Below are 18,716 nucleotides of genomic sequence, written 5' to 3'. Positions count from 1 at the left end.
ACATCTTGGATTTTATCCATTGTTTTTTATCTCAAGTCTTTGATTCCCAGAGTCAGGTGATTGATTGGATGCCTCACCTCAGCTCTTGTATTTTTTTAAGCAAGTTTCTACACTCATAAAGTTTTAGGTATCCAAAGAATAATCCGGAGCCGACCAAACTGCAGATCTGTTATCAGTGGTCTAAAATTGTGCCGGAGAGGTTTAGGATGGACATTAGGATTAATTTCTTCATGGGGGCAGTTGAGTGTTGCAACAGGCTGTCCAGGGGTGTGGTGGAGTCCCCATCCCTGGAGGTGTTTATGAGACTTGTGAGTGTAACTGCTTTTGGTTAAAGGTAAGCTTGTAGTTCTCTTCTCTTTGTACTGAATGACAGCTTTGAAGAGCACAACAAGCGAGTGTGGTAAAGGAGCATCTTGCTGCATATGCAGGGATTTGATTTCAAGGGTTCAGTCTGTGTCCAGGGTCACGTTGTCCTCAAGCATGGAGGTGGCCCTGCTGGAAGCCAGCTCATCAGGAGCAGGCATGTGGGGAAGGCAGCTGGTCCCCTGCTGCTGTCAAATGGCAAAGCCATTTTACTCCAGAGTAGGCTCCTCTTCACAGCAGCTGTGCAAATGAAAGACCACAGGTAAAGGCTACTGCGAGAGACACCTACCACATTTTACCTTTCTGAGCACTCTTACTTCTTTCAGACACAAAAGAAAGAGCTGACAGGGAAAGCTTCACCCCTTCTCATAAATGATATTTCAATGTCTGAAGTATTTGACAGTGTCCCTCCACATCTCATATGCTGACACCATGGAAGGCTTTAGCTGAACCCTGGTAGTTAAGCTGTAATTGTCTGAACTGAGCCAGGGGGCAGCTGGTGAAAAGTGACACACCTTTTCTTTTTTTTCTTTTTTTTTTTTTTTTAAATGTTACTCATCCAATTGGCTTTTAACAAGAAGGCTCTGCTGGCTTTCTCTAGAAGGACCTGTCTGCTAATGGGCATATATCACAAAGTTCTTGATCACCTCCTCATCCTAGGCATTTCATTGTTTGTTAAGGAGCATTGATGTGCTCTGAGATTCTCTCACTGCAGTAATGCCTCTGTGTTGGGCTAAAAAGTCCTCGAGGGAGCAATCCTGCGCAGCTGAGAGACTGGGTGATCGCCTGCGTCTCTGCCTCCTGTGACGCTGCTACTCGTGCTCTGCGTTGTATTTGATGCTCCACTAAACAGTGCCCTCAGAGAGCACTCCTGGCGCTACAGCTCTGAAATGCTGGGATTATCAGAGAAGAGCCTTTTTAGCTCGGTGTACTTCACACAGAGGTAAGCGTAGGCAATGTAATCCCAGCAGCAGTTTTGCATGCTTGGCATCTTGTGTGGACTCCAGGGACAGCATCTAGCCAGGTCGCGGATGGGCACAGCACGTCTTGGGGACTGTGGTGTGTTGCTCTATGGAGATGTCAGCAACCCAAAGAACTGCCCCAGTAGAGAGGGCTGCTGAGCAGCCTTTTACCCTGGCACATATTCACACTTTGAGACCGGTGTCATGCTTCTCTCTGCAAAGAGGACTCCCATTTACTGGTGGCCTTTGATTCCTGCAGCCGGCCCGTCAGTAAGCTGGTTTTGGCAATGGGAGGCACCATGCCTTCTCCAGCAGGCAGAGCTGCCAGGTGGCAGCCAACAGCAGCCCACTGCAGCACCCATCTCAGCACTGTCCTTAAATCTTCCAGTGGTAACCGAGCCTCACACAGGCGCCGGTAATGAGGGGCTGAATGTGTGCCTGGTGGTGTGTAGCACTCAAATTACACCTGACAAAGAGGAAACAGATTGTCGAAGGGGGAGCGCACAGCTGTCAGCTCCCGACAGCCGTGACAGATTCGCGGGGCTCTACCACTCAGTCTTGCTGAGCTCTGGAAGAGGGAAGGGTTTATGTCGGGGTTCAGAGAAATGAGTGCTGCCTGGGCTGCAGTGAATCCCTCCTTGCTGGCCAAGTGGCCAGCCTGCCTTCTCCGGCATGGCAGGAAGAAAGCCAGAGTTAAACAGAATACATGAATTCATTCCTTTTCTTACTTGCTTCATTCTGAATCAGATTTTTGCCCACTGCTTGCAGAAAGTGAATACAGTTCTGGTGGTTCTGGGTTTTTGAGAAAATTCTTGAAGCACGTGGTTGTCACTGCAGCTCAGCAGGTCCTGGTGTGCTGTGTTGGTGTCAGCACTCCAGTGAAATATGGCTGGGGTGACCAAGGCAGGGCAGTAATTCAGCCAGAATCAGCCAGGATTGTGGATGCTTCAGACCACCAAATCCCATCCTTACAATTAATTACCTTCCTAACATTTCTGCACACTTTGTTTAGACTATATCTATACCTGTGCTCCCTCTTCTCACATTAATGGCCTGTGTGGAGGCAAAGAAATGAGCCACTTCTTGTGGAACCAGTCAGCTGTAGGCAGGATGGCATCAGCACGCGAGAAAACGGGGTAAACTTACTTAGATAAACCAAGTTGCTGCTTTTAGTATCAGCAGCGTGCAGGACTCAAAGGGCTGTGGTACTTCCTTCTACAGCTGCTGACAGAACACTTTGTATCTTGAGGAGCTCACCCAGGAGGGGACTGCTTGTTCACATTTCCTCATTTTTGATTTTGCTTCATAAACATACGTGGCTCTCCTGTTGCTGAGCAAAGAGAGGTATGCTTTGGGTTACTCACATTACTTGGACCGTATGAAGCTTTCCCAAAGCTGAGATGAAATGCAGTCAGCTAGCCTTACTTGAGAGAAAATGATAAGATAGTGAAAGAAAGCACTTATTAACAGAAAACAAGAGCTGGCTTTGCATCCTGTCTCTCCTTTATCTTGGTAGAGAACAGCTTTGGGGCGTGTTCCTGCCTTTGCTTTGCTGAAGCTGGTGGTCCTGATCCTTTGGTGCACCACAGGGCTAACACAGCATGGCGCTTCATGCAGTGCCATGCAGGGTGAGCTCACAGGGACCGCAGTTTACCCTGAGGCCTTGCCCTTCACTGCGCCTTTGCAGAGTGGTTAATTTTGGCCTAAATAACTGCTAACATTTCCTAAAGTTTCAGAGGAGGAGGAGGTACCCATGCTCCTTCAGCAGTTCCACATGCATGTGTGCCCCAGCTTTCCCACTTGGACCAGTTAGGGAGTGGGAACAGGACGGATCAATCCAGCATTATCTGAAGAAGACTGCCCCTGTTGCTATGTTTAGCTCGTCGGGTGCACCCTGCCAGCCCAGCTCTCAGCACAGTGGAGTGTTTAATTCGGCCTCTGCGCTCATCTGAAAGAAGGCTGTTGAGCACTCTGACCACCACAGCTCCACTTTTACAGCTGGCTGTAAATTTCCGAGCGTGCAGTGATATCTTTAGCTTTGACTCCAGAGATTTCCTGTTGAGCTGCAAGATGCAGTCCTGCAAGCACACAAAAGCTAAATATACCCTCTTGGGCTGACACACGGCCAAATAAACAAGGGCAGTGTCAACACGAGTTTTTTCCACTGCTGAACGGCTTGACTTATTCTTGAGGAGGTGGAACCTTGTTCAATTAAGCAATTAAGTTTGGTTTCAGCATTTAAATAGCTTTAGGTCTCTTTTTGCACTAATATTACTTGCATTCCCCTGGAAAAGATGCTAAGACTAGAGCTGCAGCGCTGTACTTCGCACTGAGCTGTGACTGCTGAGTCTGCGGTGGATGAAGATTTTTGTCCTGTAAGGCAGTGATTTTGGCTTCAGGGAAAGGCAGTAGCTTGTTGCCTGCACCAGCCAGCTTGGCCACAGCCTTTTGAGAAAGAAGAAATTAATTTTGAAGCTGTCTAAGATTAGTGGGGTGGGGAAACGCAGTGAAAACATATAAATGAGAGCCACAATAGTGAATTGCTTTTGAGCACAACCTTGGGAACAGGAATGTCTTTGGTTTCTGAATTTTAAAGGTGGCTTTATTGTAATGTGGTTATTAACAGTCTGTGCACTCCTCTTCATTTCATCTAAGATACAGGATGTATTTTCAGTCCATAAGAAAATATTTTGAGGAGAGGGAACGGGCTAATTAGTCTTTCAGCCTGTGTACTTGTTTTTGCCATTGTAAATCCTGGGTCATTTCCTCTTGTGAGCAAACACGCCTCTGCTGAGCACCTGCTGAAAGTGCAGCAGGCCTTCCTCTTCTACAGCTGCGTCTTGTTGTCAATCTGTGAGTGTGGTGCTGCTTCATTTACAAAAGGGCACTGGTTATGGGGCATGATGCCTTTGGGTTGTTGCTGCCCCTTGAAGCTGCTGTGCAGTGTGGTGCCCATGTTGCTGTGGGAAACAGCAGCAGGAAGGTGGGAGCAGTCAGAGGCCAAGCTTCAAGGCTTGGGGCTCTATCTTGATTGTAACTGAAAAGCCACAGAGAGGAAGAATGGGCTTGATTTCTGCTTGTCTGTTTTTCTTGGGCTTTGTTATGACATCATTTTTCAGGTGGAGGTGCATTTGTGTTTTTGAAGAGAGGAATGTCTCATCACAAGCACTGAGGCAGCATGCTACCTCAGCTCAGTCGCAGATTAATTGGAAGGAAGCCAACAAAGGAAACATGCCACTTACAGTTAAGTAAAGATAATAATGCTAATTGATGAATATGGGGCAACAATGCACGTTACTAATATGTCGTGCCTGTTAAGGAGCTGTTTTGATTTATTTATTTATTTGGGGTGGTGACAAACTAAATGCTGAAATCTGATTCTCTTACAAGTTGAATTGTTTGGCAATGTTAGACACATATTGCCATACTGACTAAGAATCACAAACCTCTTTGTGAAATTGAGCTCTCTTATTGAGGTGCAGAGGAGTGCAGATAATGGTGCGTGGACACGTAAATGCTGCAGTTAAGCTGCCAGAGATGTCCACAGCGTGTAAGACACGCAGTACGTGGGAGCCCTGACACTTCTGCCAGTGGTGTGGCCTTCCTGCTTTGGCTCTGCATTTCCCACAGAGGAAATTCCCCAGATCACACCCTGGCTCTCTCACAGTCTCTAAGCTGCCTCAAAGAGGTCTGGCAGCTTTGGAAAGAACTGTAATGAGCCCAGTGATCGCACCACAGCTCAGGATTAGTAGGTATCTCAGTGTTACATGTTCTCATGCATCATTAGACTGAAGTTGGGTGAAAACTCAACAGAATGTTTCTGCACAAAAGAAACAGCTCGGCATTTTCAGTGTGCCTTCATGGAAGGGCACAAGTGCTTTGATTGTTAGACTCTGAGAAGCAGAGACTTCTGCAGAGACTTGTCCAAATTGTGACACTCTTAGTGACCATGAATGCATCTTTTGTTTGAACTTTACAAACCTTACCAGCTGAGATCCCTCCTCTCCTGGTTTTTAGTGGCATATTTGATTACTGCTTGCTAACCAAGCTATTTGCTGCTGGTAGTGGTGACCCAAACCTGTTAAACTTGTCTTAGGTAAGAATTGTGATTCATTAGGTGCTTCCTAGGATGTTCCCAGCTTATTGTAGTGTTGTAGGTGGTTTCAGAGGAAAAGAGTTTTAAGATGCTAATGACAGAATTACAGCTACAACCTAAGGGGAGGGGGGAGCCAAACAAAAGAAGGATTCATTAGAGAACAAAAGAAACACTGGAGGCTTTGAACCTAGGAGTCTCCCACACATTAACTAGGTGTACTGCCAATGTGCTACAGATGTGCATTACATGAACACATAAGGTAATGATATGTCTGCAAAGGACTGAATGTATGTTTGATGTTTTGTGGTGAATTACACTCAAGCAGGTGGGGAACTACAAACTTCTGTCAGGGAGAAAATATTAAGAGGTCCAAAAGCGCTTGCTCTGCCACCAGAAAGCGCAGCTCATGGCTTCAAGTAGGCACTGCTTGCTTTTCTCTGTGAAAGGGCTTGAGGGATCAGCTGTCTGGGCCAGATCTTGAACACAGGAGCTCCTGATGTGCCCAGTAGCTGTGGTGATGTGTCCTTTCACACCTCTGCGCCTTCCTGCGGCTTGGAGCTGGGCTGGGGGAGTAGAACACTGCAGTGGAACCCACAGCATGGCACTGCAGAGGTACAACCAAATTACTGCATTAAGGATCCAGTTTTTTCAGATTTAGATTTATTTGGATCTAGTTGTGTATCTAGATAGGATTTTCTTTCTTTTCTGTCTCTAGCTATTGTGCCTTGGTCTCTCCTGGAGCATTTGAACATAAAGGTATCAGAGCTGGCTGGGAAGATCTGTAATTGTAAGTTTCTCTCTTTCTCACTGTGCATTATGAAAAAAATATAGTAAGAAAATGTGAATGCTGGGCTAGAGGAGGTCTCCAATAATCTATGCGCCTGCCAATCCCATTAGCTCCTTTGGATTTTGCACTGTGGGGGCCTAAAGGAAATAAGGTATAAAAATAGCTGTCCAACTTTATGAAAAGGAATCAGGCAAACCTTCCTTCAGCTGAGCCACAGCTGCCTGAGCACTTAAAGTGTTGGTAATAGAAAGCTGCGGCGTGGAAGTGCTCTCCTTTTCTCAGGATACTTGATTTTACAAAGGATAAAGAATGATGGATGAGAGAACTGCCCTGTTTTAAGTTAAATAAGTTCAATTACCACCTCAGAGGAAGCAGAGAGATTCTGTCACCCCCATCAGAATTTGAGATATGTGCAGAGCACAGCCTTGGTTTAGTGCCTGGGTCTTTCAGAGTCACCAGTACTCTGCCCCTTACTTCTGGCTTTACAGATGAACATTTAGCTGTGGCACTCTGCAGCACAGTCAGATTCACCATGACAAGAGGGCTGACCATTGTAGTCATGAAGAGCATCATTCTTTGGCAAACAGTTTTTTCTTCATGACTTCGGCTGATCTTTTCTGAGGTTTGCATTTCCGTTCCGTTTTATTTTAAGGTATATTGATAATGAAATTACAAGGATGCAAGTGGGGGCAGGGGGAACCCAACTCAAAGCCTGCAAAATAATTGCTGTAGTCTTCATTCATGTTAGTGATAGCTCAAACAAGGCACCGCATTTGAGTGGCAACTGCACCAATTAGCACCGCTGCTGTTGGTTTGTGAATTGCATGTGAAATGTAGAATTTGTCCAGAAGTGCTAATGCAAATTGCTCAACAAAAATGTGCCCTCTGTGTCAAGTCTTTTCACTTGTTCTGACACACTGATGTCTTCCCAGATTTCTCTGATCGGCAGATCCCTCTCTCTGCTGACAGCTACCAGAGCTCATAAAGTAATGGAAATATTTCTCATTGCCATTAGCTGTGTTTCTGCAAAGTGAGTTACACGCTGCTGCTGGGACTGGCGGCTCGCTGTACAACATAATTTTGACTTTTATTTGTAAGTTGATGGACTCTGGCTTTCTAGAATTAAGTGCTAAAACCCCTGTAAATGTCTTAAGGCTCCACCTGCCCAGAAGTTCAAAGACCTGGTGTCTGCCACAGCGATAATTCGGTCACTTTGCATGAGTTCAGCATTCTCCGTTGCTGTGTATGGTGATAACCTTTGTGCCTTGCCATGTGAGCCTGAGTTACAATTGCCGTGGGAACTGTAACTTAGCATTTCCTGACTTTTTCAGCATATGATATCTCATCCTAATATTGCACCCTTTAAAAGGAGGAGAATTGGAGCAAGGGCACATTGAAATTTTGGTGTTCTCACATCTACAGAATATAAAGCACAGACATAGTCGCTCACAGACTTGAAGCTGTACTTGTAAATTGCTGTGCTGGGTGGCACCCCTGAGTCACAGCCCAGGAGCTCTATTGTGTGGGGCTCCCTGCAGTGCAGGATGTAAATATATTTCCTTCCCCCCCAAGTACTTCCAACCTAAGAGCAAGATAAGAGATAATGAGGGAGACAAACACACCAGAGAGCACAAGGAAACAGCAGAGGCTGCTGCTGGGCATAGTGGAGACAGGAACTTCCACAGACTCCTACAAATCTGACTACATAGAGGCCAGAGGTCATGGTCAGATTTGTGTGATTTGGAGAATCTCCTCCCAGAAATGCAGTCCAGCAGGGAGGAAAGCATGAAGGCACTTGTATCTAAAACATAACAAGTGGGAAAGAGCTGGCCAAGATGGAATGGACTTCTGCGCTCGGCATGTGAACAAGAAATGGTGTGCAAGGCAGGATATGCTGCATTTGGGTTTGAAAACAAGGGAGGGGGCTGAAATTGGAAAGGAATGGAAACCAGGAGAGGGCTGGAAAGGGCGAGATGGCACAGTCAGGACACTCACTAGGTGAAGAACGTGGCTTGGGCAGCAGCCCTCCAGCTGCCTTGCAGGCAGGGTGCGATTGCAACCATCACAGTGCAAGGGCATGCAAGCACCACTATAGGACTCAGCATGGAGGCGTGAGGCAAAGATGACTACCAGCTTATGGGCCAAGTCACAGGCAAGTGATGGAGGATTGGAGCCTGGTTGGAGCTGAAGCTAACAGGTACCCACAAGGTGATCCCAGAAGCAGGCATGAATTTAGTCAGACTGGATAGAAGCAGGCCTGTGAGCTGCCAGCATAGAGGGAGTCCTTGGACTTGTACAGCCGGAGAGCTTGCTCAGAGATGCAACAAGGGGGAGAGAGGAGAAGACTGAGGTTGCAGAGCTGCAGAACTGTGCAGGGGTGAGCAGTGACTGGATAGTAACATGGAATGGACAACGAAAAGTGCTGGGGTCAAGTGAGAGCACTAGGGAGATTGGAGACAGCAGGTAGGGTTTGGTCAGCAGTGCTAGGAGCTGACAGGCAGCCATGGAGAAAAACAGCACCAAGCTCCACAAGATAAAGGCTATTAGGGTCTCTGTGATACTGGTTTCTGTGACAGGCAAACAGCGAAAGCCTGTTTGGAAAAGAATCTGTGCTGGAGATGGGGGCTAAATTCAATCCAAATCATATAAATCATAGGCAGCATATTCAATAGGCTTAGAGATGACAGTGAGAAGAGGGATAGTGTAGAGGCTGGTGAGGCACTTGGACTCAAGGATTGCTTAGATTATTTTTTTTAAAGCATGAAGATAAAGCATGCTTATGTGGTGAGGGGAAGGAGGCAGAGCAAGAGACCTGAAGGAAGAGGAGGCAAAGGGGGTTAGGGGAGATGAGAAAACAGGACACAGTGAGGTCAGCAGGACAAGCAGTGGGGCCACAGTTGGGAGGGAGAGCTGGGCAGGAGGCAAGGGGGGAGCCCTGAGCAGGGATGAGACTTTTCAGCAGTGGCAGAAGGCAGGGCTTGAGAAGTGAGTCAAAGGCTGCAAAAAGGCAGCTGGGATTGCGGTGGCGAGGGCTGGCTAGGCTGGCAAACATGAGTAAGCATTACAAAGATGACAGAATCAAGGAGGGGAAAAAGCATTCACGGTGTACAGGAAGTTTAAAAAAAAAAAGAAAAAAGTTTAAAGCTTAATAAGTAATTGTCTCAGAAGAGGTATTAAGGATATTCAGAAAGCCTCAGGAGGAGTGAATAAGGACTTCCTCAGCAAAGGAAGCCATTCCTTAGAGATCCAGAAGTCTGGGGACTGCCTAAAGCCAAGCTGAGTCAGGCTTTGCAAAAGAAATTAACTCTGGAGTGGAGTTTTCCTGAGCTGTATAAATAAAGGAGACCCTGGAGAGAAGGCAGGAACCATGCAGTGAAGAGAGTGTTATGGCTGAAGACTGCCTAAGCACTGCCCAAATCAGAACTATTTGTCAGTTCTTACTAGGGCTGGTGAGATTGGATGTCAAAACAAAGGCTGGATGGCTAATGGAAATACACAGGCTGTGTCCAAAGTGGAGGAAAAATGAGCAAGGTTTCAGTGCTGGAACTGGGTGATGGGCAGCCTTGGTTCAAGGATGCTGAAAGAACTAGCTCATAAAATCCCAGGACTGGCATGCCATCCCTGCCACCTCAAGTGAGTTACTTGAAACTACTGCAAAGGCAGCATGGCTTTGCTGGGCAGCAGCAGTGGAAGACTGTTTCCCTTGGTCTTGCCAAATAGCGTTGGGCTCTTGATTTTGGAGTGAAATACCACCTGCAGATAAGCTGCATGGACAAGTACCTGCATTCAGGGACAGGGGAGTTACTCCAGCTCTCTGTGTTGGTGTCTGGCAGGGGATGATCTTGGAATTTATGCATGAGTTTGTACAGGTCATAACAAGTGTCTGTGTGTCTGTCTTGGTGGTTTTAGCCATCACACATGCCATCTGCTTAAGTCCACCAAACCTGGTGGGCTGCCTCTGTGTTTGTTACAGACATGGCACTTCCTGTAGCAATTCAGCGAAGGAAGGGGGAACTGAGAGGGGTCCTTGCGGCATCAAGGCCCTTATGGGGTGTGATCTTCCTCCTATGTGGGCATGCTGTGAATGAGACAGGGAGGGGGGTACGAAAGGAACAGTTGGGCTGTGTGGGTTGTTCACTTGCAAATCAAGCAGTGCCAGGAAGTACTGATAAGGATAATGCAGCAGTACTGTGAGCAAATGACCCCATTTGTGCCAACAAAGAAACCAGAGTCACCAATGGGGTGGGGAAGGTGCAGGGGAGGTCCCCACATGCACAGCTACTTTGTGAGAGCCCCAGACCTTTGCGCTGAAGTTATCTGAGGATTTCTTTTTGCTTTGGCAGAAGCAACAACATGGGGCAACTTCAGCCTCGTACCAATTTTTGAGGTAAGTTGCCTTCTGCGTAGGGGAAGGCGAGCATATGGCCCAGTGTGTTTATTTCTCAGCCAGGATTCTTTCGGGCTTGGCAAATTACATGCTTCTTGCTGAGGATCAACACAAGTGCCAAGTTTGTTTTTTCTAAAAATGAAAGAGATTTCATTTATCACAGCACAGAGGAAAGGATCTGAAAAATGTCCTTAAGCGTGAAAAATACCTTTGTTTATCCTCAAACAAAACAGCCAAGGGGAGAATGAGTAAAATTTCACCAAGAGGAAAGCACAAACAACCAAACTCTAGAAGCCATGAGCTGGAGCTGGGCTGTGAAATGCCTCTGTACCCAATGAGCTCTGTGGGGTGTGAGGGGATAATGTGGTGGGGGCTTGGGACATCATAGGAGAAGGAACGGCCAGGTTGCGGTTTAGCATTTGCTGCTTGAAAACTTTTTTAGAGCATCTTTTCCTTGTATCTGTGTTTTCCCGGTCTCTGTATTTTTCCCTGTATGTGCTAGAAGCTTTTCCTTCTCTTACAGCATTTATTTTTATTGTGTCATTTTCCCTCGGTTTCCCCTTTTCATTGGCCCTGTGTGACTGTTTGTTTAAACCATTTGCCTGCTTTCATCTTCCATTTTTCTTCTCTCCCCCTTCTCAAAGGCTCTCTAGCCATAATTATCCTTGTGTTTTGCATTAGCTCTCCTCCCTTCAGCTCCAGATGGACTCGAAGCGGGCATTGATTAAAGCTAAAACCTTTAGCGCTGCCATTTCTAACAGGCTCTGGCCTTGGGGTCAGCCCAGCCCTCACTGTGTTGCTCCCAACCACCTCCCAACCACAGTCATGAGTGCTGGCTCCTGAGGGAGCTCCATGTCCATGTGGGGCAGGAGCCTTGTGCCATAGTCACCTGTGAGTAGGGGACACGTTGTGACACCGCACCTGAGTAGGATCGTGGGCTTTGGTGGCTTCGTAGGTGCTGGTGAGGGCCTTCAGGAGTCTTTAGCCCCTAAACCATGTTAGGAAAGCACCTGCTAATTTTCAGATCCTTTGTTGTGTACTTTGTCACTAGAAATAAAGAAACTAGTCCCTCTTATGGACTAACACATACATCAAAGTGATACTCTGGTGGATTCTGTTTGTTCTGCAGCAAGAGCAAACCGTATCGAAAACACGGGGAGGAGAGATGCAAGGAGAGGGAGGTGAAAGGAAAACAAATGGGCTGCATGCAGAGGTCTGGCGTCAAACGTCAGAGAGATCTTGTTCGCTCAGATACTATTTGAAAGACCATGGCAACCGGGGGCCCAGGGAGAGGAGAGGCTTGAAGCCCCTCCCTGGGATGGATGACAGAGGATGAGAGTGAAGCGGTCCGCCCTGCAAAGTCTGCTAGTGGATGCAGTCACAAAACAGTTCAGCCCTTCCCTTCATCCTGCACGCTGGCTCATGTGAGGCACAAAAGAAGTCAGAAGTGAATGAATTTGTAACTCCCTCAGTCGGTCGGATGGCACCGTTCTGCTGAAGGCGGCTGTGCTTGGGCAGCCACATTTAGACAGAGGGATTGAGATCCCTGCCAGACACAGTAAGTGACAACAGTACAGGAATTTAATAGAAATATTTCTGGGGGAATACAGGTACTTTTTTACTCCAAAAACACTGGGTACATAATAAGTTTTCTTGTTACGAGGTGTACAGAAATCCAGTAATATTTTTGCTGCCAGCAAGCAGCAGCTCAGAGTGCATGGAGGTGAGAGGTTGGTAGTGCCTTGTCCGTCACAGGCCCATAGGTTCTACCACAAAGTTGTGTTTACTCAGAAAGGCTTTTGTCTTAGGAACAGCAGAGACCTACCGTTTCTGGTGGGTAATGAAATCATGGCCTAAAAATTTGATTCTTCTTTCTGATTTGAATCCGTCTCTGGCTTCCAGCCCTTGTATCTGGTTTTGCCTTCTTCACTGGATAAAAGGGCTCTTTAAAGGGTTCGTTCCCTCGTGAAGGTATTTTTATACACCGTGGTCAAAGCATCTCTGTTTTCTTTGTGCTAAGCGGAATGATTGAGCTCTTGAAGTCCTTCACTGGAAGACACTTTCTGCCTCAAATCATTTTTGTTTCTTCTTTTTCTGTCCTGGCTCAAAAATGTAGACGTCTGATTGCACATCTCTTTCTAGTGTTGTTCCTCTCATGCAGTATGCAGGATAAGTCACCTCCTGGCTTCTGTTTGCACTTTTGCTGCTTGCGTGTTGAAGGATTGCAGTAGTTCACGTACCACAGAAGGCACAGCGAGCTCAGGTTCAATCGACTGTCTTGCTTTGACACTGCTTTCAGTGCCAGTGATGTTAAGTGTGCATAACTGTACATACACATGCATTACCCCAAACTCCTGAGGAGGACCCATCGCTCCTGCAGATCCCCAGAAATACATTTGGAGGACACAGGATTTATGGTTAACCAAGGACCAGTTGCCAGCAGTGGGCAACTCCCTCTCAGGCACTGACAGGGCAGCTGGGTCCCCATAGAAGTTCACCCTCCTGAGTATGTATGAGGGCACCCCCACACACGGGTACACATGAGCACAGACCCCGGGGGAAGGAGTGGGGCTGTCCCCTCACTGCTGTGCATCCCCAAAAATCCATCTGGAGTCACGGCAGCCTGAGTCATACAGTGAGTCACACTACAGGAAGGGGCCGACAGGCACCGCTTCCCTGAGGCTGGTGGGGGTGTCTGCAGGGCAGCAAGGAAGAGGTGCCAGTTGCCACAGAGAGGAGAGCAAAGAGCAGGGTGAGGATGGAAGATTTGGGAAGTGGACACACTTAGTGGAGCAGTGCCCACTGCAGAGGTACTCATGTGGAAGAGCTGGTGGGGCCCTTCTGCCCAGGCTGTGCTCCTACTGTCAGGATACACAGCCCAGTGCTGCTCCCGGTGATGTCAGCGGGGATTTTCATCGTTGTTTGGGAAGAGCTTTGGCCAAAAAGAAAATGGAAAGGGGGGGAGGGTGGTGTTCTGGCTTGATGAAAAAGGCCTGGCTTTAAATCTGTTATTAAAGCTGGAAGCAGGAAGTTTTCACTATGAATAGGCGAACTCCTGTGCCTAGAAATGGCCGAACACACGGCCCTGGAAGTAACACCTTGGTGCTAATCTTCACATTTCCTCCAGCTGCTGCGCGGGCTGTCAGCTGCTGGGGCGTCTTGCAGAGCTCTCTGCCTTCTGCAGCCCCGAAGCCAAGGAGTAGCGTAACGCAGTATGGCACTGAGCCCCTGTGCGCACTGCTGCCGTGGAGCACTGCTCCCTCTGTATGTGTGAGAGCCGGGATGGCAGCTCTGCTGTGAGCTTGTGTCGAAGTGGGCTGCAGCCCCAAGGGCTGGGGGCAGCTCTTGCTGATGTCACTGCACAACGAGCCTCTGGCTCCTGGTTTTCCTTTCCCTCTTTTCTGTGTTGTAGCTGCAGCAAAGGCTCCATTCTTTGGCAGCGTGGCGTTGCTGTTGTCTATAAATGGAAGCAGTTGGCCCGTCTCCCAGTGTAACACAAGATCACTCTGTGCATCAGTTATGCAATCTTCAGCTTGATGACTTCACTGGGGCAGGGGGAGGGCAGGGGGGCAGGATGGAGCCCTCACTGCATGTCCCCAAGCGAGATGTTGGACCGGGCAGTGAGGTGCTGTGTGAGAAGGGAGCGCGGAGTAGCAGGGGAAAGTCTAAAACCAGAGCATGAGCTCAACGGAGACAGGAGCTCAAACACTGGGAAGCTGCCTCTCAGCAGAGAGCCCTTCAGGGACTATCTGTGCAAAGTGGAGATGTGGACAAATTGTATTTTCTTCTTATTTCCTGGCTTATTATTTCCTGCCTTAGGATTAGTTAGCTTTTCCCTGCCAGTGAGCTCACCCCACTCATTACATGGGTAAAAGGAACCCTCCACCTCTGTTGCTGGCAGCGAGTTGTTCGCTGCTCCTGGGTACCGGAGCCATTGCAGCGCTCCTGGCCTGGCCTCAGCACTCGATGCTGAGCCGAGCCGAGCCGAGCCGAGCCGTGGCAGCGGGCGGGCAGCGGCCCCTGCCGGCAACTCGCCGCTCCCGGCAGCACCACCGGGAGTTGCGGAGGAGATGGGGTCTGCGGGAAGATCCTGCACGCAGAGGCGGGGGAGAGCAGGGTGATCTTAGGAATAGGTATCTGTGGCATCACGTGTCCCGCGTCCTTCCAGCTACAAGCTCTTTGTCCTAGTGGGATGGAATCAGATAAACATGTGATGTGGTTAAATCCTGAGATTCTGGTGCAATACAGTGGAAATTAGGGCCGCTGGCTCAGAGTTCACTGTGTGTGCCTCAGACCTCTGCTCCTGAGTCCAAAGAACCATATGACAGTTCATGGAGAAAGAGAAGGAAGTGGAAAAAGTCGTGATGATGGAGGAAAACCTTGGTAAAATCATTGCTCAGAGGCTACTTGTTTTGAGTGCAAATAAACCTCACACCCCATTTTCTTTTCTTCTTATTACTACAATTCTGTGATTCTGTGATACTGGTGAATCATGAAGTGCTCCTGCCTTATTGGAGGAGGCCCAGAGCTTCAGGTTCTGGTGCAAGACAGGAGAAACCTGCCCCTGTCCCTTCAGCAGACAGCGTGGCCACAAGCCACCAGCGTTTGCCCAGTTTTCCCACTTTCTCCAAGCTCCAACCCTTGCCCGCAGACTCAGCACTCAGTGTTATGAGCCATAGCTTCCCTACAGGCAGAGCACCCTCAGTAATGAGCCCTTCTCCCTCTCTCCACACAGGAGCAGCACCAGGTGGGACTGTCCCGGAGTGCAGCAGCCATGCAGCCCTCTGTCCCTCCAGGAGCCAGCAGCGTGGTCACAGGCACGAGCTCGGGGGGGCCCTTCCTGGGCAACCAGCCGCAAGCAGCCATCATGAAGCAGATGCTGATCGAGCAGAGAGCCCAGCTGCACGTGATAGAGCAGCAGAAGCAGCAGTTCCTAAGAGAGCAGAGGCAGCAACAGCAGCAGATCCTAGCAGAGCAGGTATGGTATCTGTCTCAGGTTCTGCGGCTGACGTGAGATCACAATACTACAGACAGTGCAGCACAGCCCTTCCTTTCACCTTCAGCGATTCTCTGATCTCCAAGATCAGTTCTTTACTCTGTTTTATCACACAAACAATGCAAGCAGTCATGCTAGCCTCAGGGAGAGGTGGGAACTCTCTGGGCTGAAGTGGGGCAGCAGTAAGCACAACCCCAGCAGCAGCAGTGTGAAGATGTGACACTGGAGCCTGACACCAATTCCCAGAGCTCTCAGGCTTGTGCAGTACAGACGTTACGTTACCTGGTCTAAATGGTCATGTCTTATGTGTGTTTAATTCAGATGCAATTTAAAGGCAACCCAGGAGAAAAGCCAGCAGGAAGTCACACTGTTCAGTTACTGCAAGCTCACACCTCAGTTAAACTTGCAGTCCTCTACTTCACCTAGAAAATGTTCTGATAGGTCAGTCTAAGCTCAGCATGTTTCTCCTAGCTCTTGTCAGGGGAAATACAGTTTAAGACCTGGGTGCCACTTTGAGTTAGAACTTGTGCATGCTGTATAACCACAGAAGTACTGATGGTTAGCCCATCTTCACATGGCCCTTCTGAGCAACATAAAGCTTATCTCCCAAGGAACGGGAAGGATGCTCCTAAAAAGTGTCACACTTGAGAGCACCCCTGAGAAGGATTTGGGAGTGTTTGTTGATGGAAGATTCAACACGAGCTGGCAATGTGTACTTGCAGCCCAGAAGGCCAACAATATCCTGGGTTGCATCAGGAAAAGCATGACCAGCAGGTCGAGGGAGGTGGTGCTGCCCCTCCACACTCCTCTCATTGAAACCCCATCTGGAGCACTGCACGCAGTTCTGGAGCCCTCAACACAAGAAGGACTTGGAGATGTTCAGGCAGGTCCAGAGGAGGGCCATGAAGGTGATCAGAGGACTGGAGCATCCCCCCTACAGGAACAGGCTGAGAGAGCTAGTACCTTATAGCAGCCTCCCAGTACCTGAAGAGGGCCTATGAGAAAGCTGGGGAGGGACTTTTTATAAGGACATGTAGCAACAGGATGAGGGAAAATGACTTAAGCTGGAAGTAGATTTAGACTAGATATTAGGAAGAAAGTCTTTTAGAGTGGTGATACACTAGAACAGGCTGCCCAGAGAAGTTGTAGATGCCCCCTCCCTGGATGTGTTCAAGGGCAGGCCAGATGGGACTTTGAGAAACCTGGTCTAGTGGGAGGTGTCCCTGCCTATAGCAGGGGGATTGGAATTAGATGATCTTAAAGGTCCCTTCCCACCAAAAACCATCCATGATTCTGTGATCCTATGAAGATGCATGAATGGGTTCAGAGGAAACAAGTACAAGCGATGATGCAGTAGTATTCCCTCTGCATGAACCAGGCCAGTTCATTTGTGTAAACCCAAGAGCCACTCACTGACTCGGATGCTGAAGGCAAGACTAAAAGGCACAGCCCATAAGCTCCTAGCTTTTGAGTGTTTTGTTCCTAATAAAGTTCCCTTAATCTCTTTGATCATATGTAATGTGTATTTATAAGCATTAGAATTAGTATTTGCTTCCTTTCTGTCTTTGCCATTCTCTTTCCTTTGTTCCTCAGCCCTGGTTTGGGACAAAGCATCTGTACAGGTGCAGATGAAAGCAATGAGAAGTGTCATTGTAGTAACTGCTCGGTCAAGTATACCCAGGGCTTTGAAAGGTCTGATAGGCATGCTCTCTGTTTTTATAATCAACCCTTGATTCTGTTTTAGATGCCTGAGTATTCACAGAAAAAAAAAAAAGAAAAAAAAAAAAAGCACAGAGGACCAGCATGGGCTGGACTAAGGGACAGGAGCATTTTGCAATTGCCAACTCCCCAGAGAGCATGAGGAAGAGGAAATGTGCCTTAGTAGCTGTTTCTGTTCTGGCTAGGCAGTGGTCTTGGGTCACAGTGCTCAGATTAGGAGGCATTGCCCTTTGCAGCTGAGCACTGTGGATGCAGAGGTGGACTGCAGTCTTGTACCAGGAGTATATATAGGAAAATATTTATATATATATATACATATATATACAGGTCTTGTCAGGGCTGGGGGAAGGAAAGGGTGTGTGGATACAGCAGCACTCAGACCTGGGTGAGCTGAGTTTTCTTATAACCCTCCCTCCCCATTCAGCCTGAGGACAGTTCAGTTTGCTCTTTAGAGGTCAAGATGAAGTGCTTGTAAGTAAGGAGAGACAATGTTAGCCTCAGTACTTATTCCTTTTTGAACCAGAAGGAGTCTGTGTGTTGAGTAGCCCAAGTACTCTCAGGAGGATTCTTCAAATGTCTCTACTTGTCTCTCCAGAACAACTTGCTAGATAAGGAACACTGCGGTTCTGCTGCAGCACTTCTGTCACCAGCCTCTTTCCAGCTCACTAATTAATTAATCATCTTTTTCACTTCTGCTTTCTTTCCCTCATTCATTTTCAGCAGTTGCAGCAGCAGTCACATTTGCCTCGGCAGCATCTGCAGCAACAGCGGAGCCCATATCCAGTGCAACAGGTCAATCAGTTCCAAGGTAAAAGTCACATTCTTTTTTGTGTTGTGGAGGCAAAATACACCCCTGGAGTGGGCGTACGAAAACCTGTGCATTTTGTGGATGCAGAATAGGAAGGTGGACTGTTGTACACTTGCATGTACCACAGATTTCACAGAAGGGGAATGCCCAGCTTGGAATGTTTGGTCATGTTTCTAATTTCCTTTCTGTTCCGCTCAGCAAAAGCTGCATTTTGTATTTGACATACGTTTTGCCTGCTTGATTCCTGGGTTCGGTGGATTCATCTTGTTTGCTTCACCCTCATCGTTGTGTTTTTTTCAGCCAGCATTACTTGCTGGATCCTGGTTTTACTCTTCTTCATGTCCTACTTTGTTTAATTTGATGAGCAGGGAATTTCACAGAGGTCACCTTCACCTGGAGAAGGACCAGCAGTAGTGTCTGATAAATGTCAGGTGTGAGAAATGTAATGAAATACCTGAGATGAAAATGGAGATTTCTGTAATGAACTCACAAAGCAAGGATTATTTCAGTGTGCTCACAAATAATTGGGGAATGTGAGGGTAATTATTTTGGTTTAGGAAAAAGGTTAATTCTGAGCTTTTTTGGTACGGTTCATCAG

At 47.8% G+C, this 18,716-nt stretch overlaps 1 protein-coding gene across 2 annotated transcripts in view; it reads left to right on the top strand.

The window, feature by feature from the left end:
- MAML3 (mastermind like transcriptional coactivator 3) overlaps nt 1–18,716 on the top strand; it is a 193,193-nt gene that overhangs the window by 168,390 nt on the left and 6,087 nt on the right. The window contains exons 3-4 of one of the 2 annotated variants that reach the window (XM_015861040.2): nt 15,331–15,573; nt 18,034–18,118. In XM_015861040.2, the coding sequence (XP_015716526.1) occupies nt 15,331–15,573; nt 18,034–18,118 (328 nt within the window). Of the gene's footprint in view, nt 1–15,330; nt 15,574–18,030; nt 18,119–18,716 lie in introns of both variants that reach the window. The other variant, XM_015861039.2, reaches the window with a different exon arrangement.

The sequence above is a fragment of the Coturnix japonica genome, chromosome 4 (genome assembly GCF_001577835.2).
Source record: "Coturnix japonica isolate 7356 chromosome 4, Coturnix japonica 2.1, whole genome shotgun sequence".
In the NCBI taxonomy this organism is placed as follows: Eukaryota; Metazoa; Chordata; class Aves; order Galliformes; family Phasianidae; genus Coturnix; species Coturnix japonica.
The sequence above is the reverse complement of the archived record's forward strand: the minus strand, read 5'-3'. Positions and strand labels throughout refer to the sequence as shown.